General features: G+C 46.2%; 1 protein-coding gene across 2 annotated transcripts; it reads right to left on the reverse strand.

Annotated features, from left to right (window-relative positions):
* Positions 1–8,082: 8,082 nt before the first annotated feature.
* On the reverse strand, positions 8,083–13,283 carry ZNF503 (zinc finger protein 503). 2 transcript variants are annotated; one of them, XM_073353190.1, is made up of 3 exons: positions 13,228–13,283; positions 10,616–11,030; positions 8,083–9,610 (listed from the first exon to the last, which is right to left on the reverse strand). In XM_073353190.1, exons 2-3 carry the CDS (start codon positions 10,919–10,921, stop codon positions 8,090–8,092), a joined length of 1,827 nt encoding a protein of 608 aa, XP_073209291.1. In that variant the 5' UTR covers positions 10,922–11,030; positions 13,228–13,283; the 3' UTR covers positions 8,083–8,089. The 2 variants fall into 2 exon arrangements, with proteins under 2 accessions (XP_073209291.1, XP_073209290.1); XM_073353189.1 differs by lacking the exon at positions 13,228–13,283 and having other exon boundaries at positions 10,616–11,403.
* Between the last annotated feature and the right edge of the window lie 316 nt (positions 13,284–13,599).

The raw sequence follows: 13,599 nt of genomic DNA on the forward strand, positions 1-13,599 counted from the left end.
GAGAGAATTCAGATGCAAACTAGCTGTCTGTTTCCCCATTCCGTTGAAAGAGGGGAAAGAGAAAAGAAGTGAGGAAGCTGGCGCTGACCTTTTTTAACCATTTCCTTGCTGCCCATGACCCACCCCGTAAGTGTAGCCAACTGGGCATCAACAAATTGTAGCGAGTACCGGAGCAGAGCAGAAGGCCAGCAAGAGTCCAAAAGTCAGCAGCAAAAAAGGGTTAATTCCAGACTGGAAAGCTGCAGAGTACAGTCCCCAGTGAAAGGGCAGTGGGGAATAGATTGCTATTCACTCCGGAGGGATGAGTTATAGCTTCCACTCTCGCTGGTGAACAATGAAGTTAAATACGGAGTGTGTTCCCCCAACGCCTCTCCCCGCCGCTGTGTATATTACATTGTACAGGAGTCCTGCATTTGGCACCAGGGGATATATCACAAGGAGGGGCACAAACTGCTAATGCTCTTTTATTTTTTATTCCCCCCCCCCCCAAAATCCCACATGACTGGCAATTGCCAGGGATTTTCATGCGTGTTGCTTTAAAAAAGCAAATAACCAGCTCCATAATGTATACTATGCGTGTGTGTGTATATATATATACACACGCACACAGAGGGTATATATTAATATAAACACTGTATGTAATATAAAGTATATTATAGCTTTATTCGTATTTATAGGTAGCTATGCTGACCTATTTATAAATAGCAAATCCTACCTGTCTTTTATATGATATACAGTAATTATTCCTATTCACTTTATGTGCCTCGTGCGGCACTGAAATATCTTGAAGTTAATCCGTACAAAACTCCGATCAGGGAGAAACCTTAATAGTTAGGTCTGAAAGAAACCCCTCTGTATGCAAATGTCTTGAATATGAAAGACATCTTCTGGGGTTAAAGGCACCTCTTGCTTGTTAGGGTCCCTTTTTAACTGACCAAGGGTTCCTTTTTGCTGAGATGTGAATTGGTTTAGCTACACAACATGGATATACTTGTGTGAAATATGTATAATACATTAGCGAGATCTTTAAAGACAAGCAAAACCACAGCTAAATAATACCGCTTGTTGAAACCTTGATGGGTTGCAGTCTAAAGGAACTACAAAATGGGGAGGTTTGGAAAGTGACATAAAATTCTTAATCCACCTAAATACAGTTGCTCTCGATGTTGCATAGAATGACTGAGGCAGGAAAGAGGTACGAGGAGCCTTGCGAGGATGTACCTTTAAAATTGAATTAACCCTCTCCTTATACACCAGTATGCCTTCCCTGAAATGATTACTGTCCATTCAGTAACGCAAATCAACCACAAACTGAATGTTTCTCGAATCTGCTCTTAACACCAAATCGCATTTTCATTCTTCCCCCCACCCCCATTAAGAATTGGGAAAGTGTCTTGTGTTTAGATTTATAGTCATTTTTCGCCAACTATGAAATTCTGTTTAAAAAACAGTCAAGATTATTAGAAGCCTGCAAATTACAGCTCACAGTCTCCAGCAACATCACGATAGGAAAAAACCCGACCACAGACAGTCTACTGTAGCTCTAGGAATTCTGCTTCACAGGTTTCATACGACGACGGAAAACAAAAAGAATAATGCTTCCAACGCAAACTCGTCGGGGTGTAATATACAGTGACTTCGGAAACTGTAATAAAATCAATTAATGTTGCAAAAGCATTGGCCGAAGAAAGAGCGGCTAGAGGATTTATGGAAATGCAATGGATTTGCAAGCATTTATCTTGCAAACTTGATAAACAGCATCGGGGAGCCGAGACAGTGGACATAATGAGTCCGCAGCCTTTGTGTGTGTGTGGACAATTTATTGTTATAATTTTATTCTTTCGGTAATTATTTAGATTTAGTTTTTAATTCGTAATCTGGATCGTAGAAGGATTAATCTGAAGTTACGACATAGTTTTCCCCAGTGGCTGAGTTTATTCTTCTGACATTTACTCTTTTTTGTAAAGCAAGTCCTGTCATTTGCCATGACTTTCTGTAAATATTGTTGGATCTTTTACATATATTTTTAGAGCTGTTATCACTGACCTCCATGCTCTTTATAACGAAGATGGGGGGGGGCAATCATTTTGTCTCCCTAACGCCAGCATTTTCGTTTCTATATTTTAATTTTCTGAAGCCTTTCCAGTTCAACTTTAAAACAGCTGTCTTTCTGGAGGAAACATAAGAAAGCCTTGTGTAACAGCGCTGGTCTTGAAAACTTTCATAGTTGCTCACAAAAGTTTGCAGCCTGTTATTACAGATAAAAACAAAAACAAAAACCAAGACAACATCTAACATCGACTAAAGATTACAATTTCCAGAAGTCAGAATTTATTACAGTTAAACTCTGATAAGATCCCATCTTTTATGAACACATGTAGGGCCAATTGTTTTTGATATAACTGCAATTTATTTACCCTTCAGAGTGGATGAGATTGCAAGTGTGATTAACAACAACAACAACACGTTTTTTATTTAGTCCGACCTATCTGTTTTTATCTGGCTAAATCCATTTATACTGCAATACTTCCCTTTGGATTAGATCAAAGATTCCTCCTGTCCCAAACAAGTGATTTTTATCAGGGAGCAGCACTTGCGTCCTAGGTGTCTGTGCACGCTAATGGAATGTTCGTTTTCTTCCCTGTTAAAAATTGGAAGCAGTGAGCCTCGCAGAGGCGGTTCCAGGCTAAACCTTGGGGCGGGGGGGCGGGGGGCGAGAAAGAAAGGTTAAAACCTTAATGGGTGCCAGCTCTTCAAAGCAAAATAAGTTCGCTTTGCTCTTTTCCTCCCTTTTGCTGAGAGACTTAGCAACGCCGCCTGGCGGAAGGAAAAGCAGGTAGTTCAGACCCGACCGACCCCCCCCCCCGCCTCCAAATATACACACCAAAGAAACAAAATCCTATCTTTCCCCCATAGATGTGTACCTGTAAATGTCTGTCTGTAAATGTCTCACCTGGGGCTCAGTGTTTGCAGTGTTAAATGTGACACCATCTAGGTTACACATGAAGAGACGCAAAACCCTTGGTGATTAACTGCAAACCGGACTTGAATCATCATGTTTTTCCTTTGATTTTTGTAATACTTTAGATCTACTGAATGTGGTCGCTCAGTGAATTATTATTATTTTCATAGGTTTCAGAGTAATTATTATTTTCACAGAAGTTTTTTTGATCAACCAACCGGACTTTGCACAGAATAAAACACTGAAGACGAAACACAGTTGTTTTATTTAAAAAATAATATTAAAGGTTCTTAGGGTAGTATCCCGAGGTTAGTCTAATTTTGTTCTCTTTCAAGCTGTTTTGAGGCTTTTATATATATATATATATATATATATATATATATATATATATATATATATATATATATATATATATATATATATATATACCTTCGAGGTTTCAGTGGGCGTCTTTCTGCTGCTCTGTTATCATTATTTCTTGCCGTGATGTGACGTTGAAGACAGATGACAGCATTGTCAGGTTGTCTCTAATTCATTTGAAGATACAGGGGGGTGGGGGAAATACACACCAGGATTTCTACACTATTCAAAACTAAAATGGATTTACCTTTTTCACTCTGGGGGGAGGACAGTTGATGGACTTAAGACATGAAGAAAGAACAAAGTCTCTGTGAATTACTGTTTGTGTCAGTTAAAAGCAAAAACTATCCAATCACAGGCACAACCCGGAAATGGGAACCCCTCCTCCCCACCCCCCAGAATCAATACCTGAGCGGTTTCTGTGTGGAAACGCCCGGTATTAATGAGATTTCTTTTAATTTCTCAGTTTTCCAGAATTTTTCCCTCTCTCTGGCTCTGTTGTCAGAGCAATCGGTGGTCGAGGGAGAGTCGAACGAAGAAAGCTTTCTTTCCCCTTCCCCCTGACACCTTCACATTTCATCGCAAGAGCCTTTTTTTTCTTTTCTTTTTCTTTTTTGCGTTCTAAAAAAAAAAAAAAAAAAAATCCTGAGCCATCTGGCCTTAACTTTCTGGGACTGAGCTGTGAGGGATATTTAGGAAGAATTAAACACTTCCCATTCACGACTGATTGTCTTGTCTGCGGTACTGCTGGGCAGTCAGAATCTCAACTTTCGATGTTACACAAAGAACAGAAACGTGTGTGTGTGTGTCATTTCAAAGTTAGAAATGTTTAAAATTATCCGCATTAAAAAAAAAACAACGAAATGGACAGAAGTTTTGAGGCTGATGACGTCACTGTTTTCCTGACACCACCCCCCCCCTAAAAAAAGGACTGAATCCAAATAAACTAAATGGCACTTTCATAGCCACCTTTAATACATGCTTTTCTCTTCGTCTTCGTACATTAAAAATACGAAGTTTGATCAGTTACTTTCTTCAGATGCGTCTTTTTCTGGAGCTCTGAAAGTTGGGCTTTTCTTCTACCCGGGTGGCTTTCTCCGATTCTAAACGTGGACAGTTTACTCAAACCCAGAATGGAGGAAAGAAAGGGTCAGACCTCGTACCGCACTGCATGGGTCTTTGTATGCTATATTAAAAGTAGTTCAGATATATCCCCTCTCAGAAAATGTGGTCGCCTATTATTTGCATAAAGCGAAAATCCAGTCGTTATAGATGCAGCCTTATATTTGAGTTCCAAAACATTTGTTTCTCTACTAATGACAGAAAAGCAAACTGAGGTGTATGTTGTGTGGATGTCTGTGCATATATAGGCTCAAATATGTTCTATGTACTCCTTTGCTGACTGTGGCTTGTGCTGTTACATTGTTTTATAAAGCTGGCTTAATTACACAGCTAAAATAAACGGAACCCTCCTTTTCCCAGTCATGCTTATTATCAGAAGGATTGGGTTGAAGTGGCAGGCAGCGTAACCAACCCTTCAGGAGTGGAAGGAAATTCATTAATTTCTATTTTGGTTCTTCAGTTGCACTTCGCATCAGACCAGAGGTGGTTTAAATATTACATGAGTTTATCTTTAATGTTCAGAAAAGATTTGCGAGGAAGATCGAACTGTTTAATTTAAATTAATGTATGTCTGACTCTGGTCAGATTGATCTGAGGTTGGGCTTTTGATGAGTCTTGCCCTTCTGTTGCTTGTCCTCTCGAGCTGGTTTTCCACTACGAAATTAGTTTAGTTCGGTGGCATGGACCAGCGGCTGCTGTCAACTCTACAACCCATCCAGTTAGCAAGAACAGGGGAGGAAAATACCAAATGCAACCCTTTTACCGAAAAAGAGTAATGCCCCTAAGTCGGTGTCTATTAGAAAAAGCACATTTCCTAGTTTCATATCAAAATTCTAGGCGACACTTGCCAGGTCAAATATTTAACACCCCCTTACCATAGCCATGAAAACAAAATAAGCGATTTAAATGTTCAGTAATACCAAGCACAGGATCCGAGCAAAATGGTGATAAATAAAACAATGGGAAAGATTCCTTACATCTAAAATCCTTCAGCTTTAAGCCTAGTTTTAACTTTGATAGAGCTGAAATCCTCAAAAATAAAATTAACCTTTTGTAACCAGAAGACATTTTTAAAATAGCCTTAGAAACACCTGTTTATAGATTTTTGGATCGATCATTTAAAGATAGTATGTGGTAGGAATGTGTGTATAAGAGAGAAATTAAAGGTATCAACAGAGAAAGAAAAGGCAGGGTGTTTTTTTTTTATCGTGGTAAATCTGCAATAAATGTTGTCCAGATCCAGATGGGAGCCTAAAATATATATTTTTTAATCTAAATTGAGCAGTGGCTAAAAAATAAAGCCCGTGGCTAAACTACCCTGGTAGAATTAGCATGCGGGTGCCCTCACAATCAAGGTGCAACAGAAGATAAAGTCAATTTTTTTTTCTTTTGTGTAAATCCAACTCAGTGACTGAAACCCTACACCCAACAACGACTCCTTTCCTTCTCTTGAGTGCTAGCTGCGCTTTTGTCAATTTCATTGCACAGAATTATGCTTTTAAGTTACTTTGTGTAATTACCCTGGGCTTTAAAAGTAACACACATAGCCCTGCCCCCATCATTTCACAACGGAGAGCTCGTTTGAAATTCCCCAAAGCAGAACTATTTTTAATAATCCCGTTTTTAGTAAAGCAGGTTATGTTTCTAGTGCCTGTTTCATATTGGCGCCTGTAAAGAACCATAGACGGCCCCAGTGCCGCGCGTCTTGGCATTTCCCTGTATAGATCTTGTCTATCTCCTTCAGAAACGTCCCAAAGTCCCCCTCATACCAGGCAAAGCCGGTCAGCAAAGAGGGCTGGGCGAATGCAGAGACTTCATTAACTTGCTTCTTTTCTCCACTTTATACATTAACTCTAACTTCTACTAATTATCTCGAGTAAATGCATTGGGCTAATTAGCAGCTGGGCACCACGGGAAACTTTGAGCAGTAATTATATTGTGGGGGATATTGTAAGGAGAGGCAGAAAAATAAGTAATTTGTCAAGGCAAGTCGCCGCTTGTAACTCTTTCCCTCTCCTAGTTCAAGCTGGGGAAAGAGGGGAGTTGTAGAAGGAAGATCAATTAGCGGATGGGGCTGTATCACACAAAACCTCTGCGAAAGAGGCTGCACGAACAGAGATCCTATGTAAATGCGTTAATCGTTCTGTTTGCATTTGTTTGTTCCCTACTTCTCCCATCGTACAGGAGTTTACAAAGGAGAACTGCGAACAACTGCTTGTCTTAACGGGTGGTTAGGTAAAGACTTACGATGCAAAGTTACACCAGCCCCTGCAAGCCTTGCTGGGCATGCAGCAGTAGCGTTTTATATTTTTTTCACTTCAATTAAAATTAACTTATCGCAGGTTTATTCTACCTTGAGAAATTTGGTTTTGTCGTTCTTTACAAAAGCACTTATGGGGAAGGAGGAGAGAGTGGAAGACACTGGAAGTGTCTGATTAGTTATTTTAACCTGACAATCGTTTGCCCTGCGCTGCGAAAAATCCTGCAGTAATAGGGTTGAAACAGAGTCGTGCTCTGATTTTGTCACGTCGTGCTTAGAGGGGAAGAGATGGGTCGTTCTCTCTGTGCAGTTTACAAGCTTTTCAAGTTAAGTCTATTTTCCATCTCAGAACCAAAGCCTCCCGAGCCCTTTTCTTTAAAAAAACAAAATAAAAAACAAAACCAAAAAAAGTTTTAAACACTAGCTTTCCCCGTTCACATCAGCAATAATTCAAGAACTGGTTTCTTAAAACACACGCAACCAGTTCCTTAGTTTTCTAGTTTCATTCCTACACAGGTGTTAAGGGGGAAAAATATAACATGCATCTTCCCTTTAAAAAAAAAAATTTAAGAGAGAGAGCCCGGGGGTTATAATAAAGCTGGGTTTTTTTTATGATTTTAATTAAAATTGAATAAACGCTTAAGAAGAAATTAGTAATCCTCTCCAACCCAGCCCCAGTTGTTTGTAACAGACTCAAAGCGTATTTTTTTTTTAAAAAAAAAGTAAAAGCTTTTAATACATCAAATATACGGAATTTTAATCTTTAAAGCGATACATTGTCTATTATTTTAGTACATGACGTAAACCTTACCCCCTTTTACAGGGTGGACTTAAAAATTAAAAATAGTTAAGTGTTCCTTTTAAAGAACAAAATAAGGCAAATGAGGTTTTTGGAATAGAATTGTTTTTTTTTCCTTCTTCCAGATTACATACAAAAAAATACCAATTCTCTTTCAATTGTATACACCGTAAAAATAATTGCAATTTGAAGTTATAATTGACAAATTGCGACTTGGTTTTTTAGTAACAAACATGCATGTAACTTTTTTTTTGTTTCAAGGAGACATTAAATAAGAACGTACAATACAATCATAGCAATTTTAAAGTAACATTAAAGAGAAGACCTCTATTTCTTTTTTATTTATATTCTACAATGGGTGTTCAACTTTTACCTATTGAGCTCAGTTAAGTAATGCACTTTATGATTCATTGTCCCGCTTGAAGCTAACATAAATAAATACAGTGCTCACGGATCCAGTCCTCAAATGAACACTATTTTATAAAAAGTCAGATTTCAGCTTGTATAAAGTGTGGCAGGGTTTCTTTCCCCCCCCCCCCCCGCGCTTCCCCCCTCGGTCGTTTGCAATCCTTACCCCACCCTACACTCACTGGTAGCCCAGAGCGGAGGCTGTGGTAAGTCTCTGCCCGTACAGTGCATAGGGGGAGTAGTAAGGTCCCGTGGCCGCAGGGACGGGCACTGGGGCACCTGGGGTGGGCAAAGGGCTCTTGGAATAGGGGTGGTAGCGGCTGCTCAGTCCCAAGGCGTGGTGCGGGCTGCGGAGGGCCAGCGTGCCCGGGCTGCCCGGCGCCCCGGTGGTGGGGATGTGCATGTGGCAGGCCATGGCCGCGGCGGCGGCGCTGGCCAGCGAGGAGGAGCTGGGGTAGCTGGAGAGGAGTTTATCGGTGCCCGGGAAGGCAGTATGGGTCCGCAAGTGGCTCAGCAGCTCCTCGGAGGTGGCAAAGCGCTTGTCGCAGGGTCCGTTGGCCGACACCCAGTTGCAGATGTGGGGCTGGGGGTCGTTGGGGAGCATGAAGCCATAGGGGTACAAGGGGTGGCCGGCCAGCGAGGGCGGGGTGGCCCCCGTCAGGGAGGAATGGACGCTGTGCAGCGGGTGCGTGGGGTAGACCAGCGGGTATCCGGACTTGAGGGCCTGGTCGTGGGCGCAGGAGGCGCTGGCCGCGCCGGCCAGGTGGCTGGCGCAGTGGTAGCTCAGGCAGTAGGGGTCGCGGCACAGGCTGGCCGTCATGACGGAGGGCGGCGAGGCGCCGGCCAGCGGGCTCGATCCCGCCGGCTTGCTGCAGCCCAGGCTGCCGGCGGCGGCCAGCTGGGCCCCGACCAGGCTGCCGGACTTGGTGGGGTCCAGGGCCACTCCGTGCGGCAGGAACTGCGGCGGGTAGCCGGCGTAGGCGCCCGCCAGCGTGCCCGGGTAGCTCATGCCCGCCGGCGGCAGGGGGAAGACAGTCTGGCCCGGCTTGTAGGGCGAGACCGGGGCCACCAGGCCGGAGCCCAGCACCGAGGCGGACGAGGTGGCGGTGGTGCTGCTGCTGCAGGAGGACGAGTCCGAGGAGATGGTCTTGGAGCCCGGCGCGCCCTCCGGGTGCTGGCCGCCCTCCACGTTAATCCCGCCACAGCTCACGCTAATCCGGCTGTGGCTGAGGCTGGCGGCGCCCGGGCCCCCGTCCGAGCCGGCGCTGCCCCCTTTGCCGCAGCCCTCCGCGTCCTTCTTGTCCTCTCCCGCCTTGCCCTCGGCCGGCAGCAGCCCCGGCGAGCAGGCGGAGGCGCTGGAGTTGGGGCTGCCTGTCCTTGGCGTGAACGGCTGGCAGGTGGCGCTCGGGACTCGGAATCCCGACTTCTCTCCGCTGGAGACTCCCCCAGAGGCGGCGCCACCGCAGCCTGCGGGGCCCGGCTCCTTCTTCTCGGCGCCCGGCTTGGAGTAGGGCTTGAAACTCGACTTGTCCTCCACGCCGATGTCGCTGAGTTTCAAGGGGCCCGACTTGGAGTCCTTGTCCCCGCCCGCGCCGTTCGAGGTGACCGAGGAGAGTTTGGAGGAAGGGGAAGGGTCCGGCTTCCCGATCTGGGAGCACGTCTGAGCCAACAGGGCCAGCGGGCTCTTCTTAGCATCCAGCTGCAGAAATCAGAGGGACACACAAAGACAAACGTTTAATCGGATGCTTTAAAAAAAGAAGACGAAGAAGAAGAAGTCGGCATTTGCCGACGTTTCTTGCAGAGAACGGTCTGAAAAGGATCAACAATTTTGTGCACATTCATCATCCTGACAGCCCCCCCCCCCTCCTCCTCCCCTGCATGCACCATTTTCCACAATGCCTTTTAAAAGGCAACGGTTTCTTATACCGTGGCGAGACAGCCCCATGTCTCTACTGCCTAGGCAAAGCAGCACCCACCCCGGGGGCTTTACAAAGTTCAGCTTTTCCGCCCTCTGCTTTGGCTTTGCCTTGTCCCCACCGCACGCGCGCACAAACGCCCGGAAAGGAGAGCGACTGCACCATTTCTGGCTGGCCACACGATTTAGAAACCGATCCGGAGTTAGCAGGAGAGCCGGGCTCCGGGAAATCTATGGCTTCCCTTTGAGCAGACTTTAATGAAACCATTCATTCACCGAGACCCAACCTCCACACCACCCCTCTTTCAGAGCGGAGGTCCCTACAAATATCCTGCCAGGGTAACGCGGAGAAGATGGGACTCAACACAACACACACATACCCCGCCACAAGCAGGTTATCTTCCAAAGTGAGACTAAGATCAGGAAGCTTTGATCAGCCGCACCCACATTCTCCCCCCCCCCCCCAATATTTTCAGCCAACAAGACTATTTCGCACGTTGTGACTAGTGGGTCCCTAGTCCTTAAGGAAAACAGTCTCCTTCCATCTCTCCCTCCCCAAAAGGGGTGTAAAGAAAACAAATAAATTCAACTTTTCATGAAAGAAGGAATGCTAAAATCAGCCAAGCTGGAGCTCGCAACCCCAGCCTTAGCTACAGCCCCGAAAGAAGGGATGCGGTTCCTGGTCTAAACGCCTTTCAAAGAGAAGGGAGAGGACGCCATGCAATGAGCGTGGAGAGGCCGCTTGAGCAGGAGGAAGGGGAGGGAAAGGCATCGCCTCCGGTTCCTTACCTCTATGGGGCTGACAGGGGTGGAAGGCAAAGGCTGCAGATACTCAGGGTGTAAAATGTGTCCCGTCCGAGCCGTGAGCATTTTCAAGACTTTGATGGGAAGCCGATTCGCTTGGCGTAAAGGGTCCGAAGGAGGGACGGCGTGGAAGAAGGGCTTGGTGCAGCTAGTAGTATTCCCAGAGTGCCCGTTCTGCCAGGCGAGATCAGCGGCGCTGCTGAGGCTGAGGCTGCTGCTGCCGCCAATGTCTCTACCGCTGCTGCTGTGCTTACTACTTCTTACAGCAGAAAGCGAGGGCGATGTGATCATGACCCAAAACCTCGCATGAAAACTGGGACGAGTCGCGCTGATCAGCCTCGGAAACCTTCTCTCTTTGGTGGGGGGAGGGGGGAGACAGCCACACACCCCCAAAAGCAAACTAGCAAGAACAACAAAAAAAGGCAGAAAACGTCTCTGGCTTTGCCTAGTGGAGGCGGGGGGAGCCCGGAGAGGAGGGGGAAAAAAGCAGAATAATCCCGGGGTGGGGGCTGGGGGGGGGATGGTGAGTGTGTCTCGCTTGGTCCCCGGCTGCTGCGCTCTCCCTCCTCCTCCTCCTCCTCCTCCGCTCAGCTGTGCTGCTGCGAGCCGCTGCTCGTCCAGCCCGGGATCTGGCAAAGAAACTCACTTCAAAAGCAGCTGAGTTAGTCTGAGATTAAAGCCTTTGCCGCCTTCCAATCAAATGGGACCCCGAGGTGATTGGAGGGTCAAGGGGATGTGACGTTCCCCGGGCTGGTTTTTTTCTCTCTCTCCCCTATGGTTTTCGTGGGTTCTCCCTCTCTCGCACTTTTTCTCCCTCTCTCTCCCCCTCCCCTTCTTGTTTTTGCTCCTAGGACGGGATGGGCGTTAATTTTGTGTTTCACATCCCGCGCTTTTAAGTCGTTCTCCTGATGCTCCTCACTGCCCCCAGCCTCTGCCAGTACCTACCAAAAGCACAGTGCGCAGCATCGGGGGGAAGTGCGCCCTTTCAAGGGCGCGCCAGGTGGGTAGCCAACACGGTGTGCTAGGTATATTTAAGAGCCTCATGACATAGCACAGGCTATAACAGCCTTTAAATACTCCTTAGTGAATGTCTTTATACAGTTATGTGTACAAATATTTATACGTATATAGATAGACACACGTAGTTATGTTGTAGGTTGCTTTTTCCTTCCCTCCAACCCCTCTATGGTGGTTTCACCCGTGCTTTTTTGTAACCTTGCCCCACAAAACCAAGGGCTAGTGGTGATCAGGTTGGATAATGTCCTGCCTCGTGCTGGAGGAAAAGGGGGAGTAGAAAGCTTTCCCCCCCCCCACGTTCATATTTTCAAAGTGGTCTTTGACGTGAAACTAAATAAAGTCATCGTCCGCCCTGCCAAGTACGAGCAGAAGCTCTCCAATCAGGCCCATGATGACACGGGGAGCCCAGTGCAGAGATTGGGGGATGTGACTGTCACATGTTTTCAATGTTACATACACCGCCCTCCTCCACTCGCTCCCTCTCTTTTGGGGTCTCTCCACCCCTGCATCAATTGTCAATGCTCCCCAACCGCAATCAATCAGTTATTTGTCAGCCCCTGTCAATCCGCCCTTGATTTATGTCAGCTTTTGTTGCTGATTACAAGCCTGGTGTGACTTGAAGGAAGAGAGGGAGGGGAGGGGAAAAGCGAGGAGAGAGAGACGGGCTCCTTTGAGAAAGAGCCATTCAATGTAAGGAATAAATCGTTCCCCGAGTAAACTCAATTTGTATGCCAACAAAAGGGAGAGTGACTTCTGTTCGCCGCGACGCCACAATATATACCTTGGCGGAGCAGTTTTAATTAACGGGGGTGACTCTGCTTTGTGTGCGTGCGTTTTAAAGGCGATCCCCCTTCCTTTTCTCCTGCCTCGGTTATTAGACGTGTTCTTTGGCGGATGAAGATGAGGATGGGGGAGAGGAAGGAGAGCTGAGCTGGTCGAAGAAGACGACCCATGGCTGGGCTTTTTCTCGCCAGCCCGTCACTCAAGCGCTTGGCACGGCGGAATGTGTAGAGGAGATTAAGATTGACATCTCGAGCGGCCGCAGAATGCCAATACTGACTCTGACAGGCTCAGCAAACGATTGCCCGGCATCAAAGGACAGGCTGGGGGGTGGGCGATGCGTATTTGTGCCCAGTTACCGGAGTTTTCGCTTTAAGTAGAATATTATTGACTCGCCATTTGTATCTGTGCTAAACTGTACCTGGAGCTAAGCAGAGGTGTGTGCGCGCGCGCCCTTATAATCTACCTACCTATCTCCATGTGTGTGTAATATACATCTGTGTGTGTATACACAGCCAAAGAGTCTCTAGCATGCACACACGTACTTGCCCCCCAGCCCTTTTAAAAGATGTCAGCGTTATATGTCTACAAGAAATGCCCCGTGGGTAGGAGGTCATAGGTTGAGGGCACCTCACCTTCCAATGTTGGTAGATTCTTGACCGACTTCCCACCCCCTTTTGGTGCTCTGGGTTGGATTTAAAAAAAACAAACCACTCCCCCCCAACTTCCCTCTCTAGCCTCCCACCCTCTTCATCCACTAACATTTTTTCACAGGCAAAATGTGTTAATCAGTCTCTTACTTTTGTTTCCGGATCTGACATGGTGGCCCACACGATCTACAACATTAACAAAAAGGTCACTTCGAGAGATAAAACACGTTTGACAAGTGAAGAACAAGGCAAGTGCTTTAGAGGTCGCGTCCAATTCCTCACCGGGTCTCCAGCTAGAACAGGGACTGATCCTGGAAAAAGGATTGGGGGGGGGACGGACAGGATAGAACTTTCACTTTCTTTTGTGGTTGCGTCTGCTGAACCTACCAACGTGTGTATGTTGGAAACACAGTCCCCACCCCCGAACTAATGTGTCAGTCAGTGTCAGTTCATGCTCTCATATTAGTAGCTCGGGCTGGCATTTTCTCCTAGATCTTTTTCCTTCAAACCAGTCCCTTTTTA

Source organism: Lepidochelys kempii, chromosome 7 (genome assembly GCF_965140265.1).
Source record: "Lepidochelys kempii isolate rLepKem1 chromosome 7, rLepKem1.hap2, whole genome shotgun sequence".
Taxonomy (NCBI): Eukaryota; Metazoa; Chordata; order Testudines; family Cheloniidae; genus Lepidochelys; species Lepidochelys kempii.

Coding starts and splice junctions, on each gene's coding strand:
- ZNF503 (XM_073353190.1), bottom strand. CDS start 10,921: ATGATCACATCGCCCTCGCTTTCTGCTGTAAGAAGTAGTAAGCACAGC. Junction 9,611..10,615: donor CCCCTGTCAGCCCCATAGAG/GTAAGGAACCGG, acceptor TGATTTCTGCAG/CTGGATGCTAAGAAGAGCCC.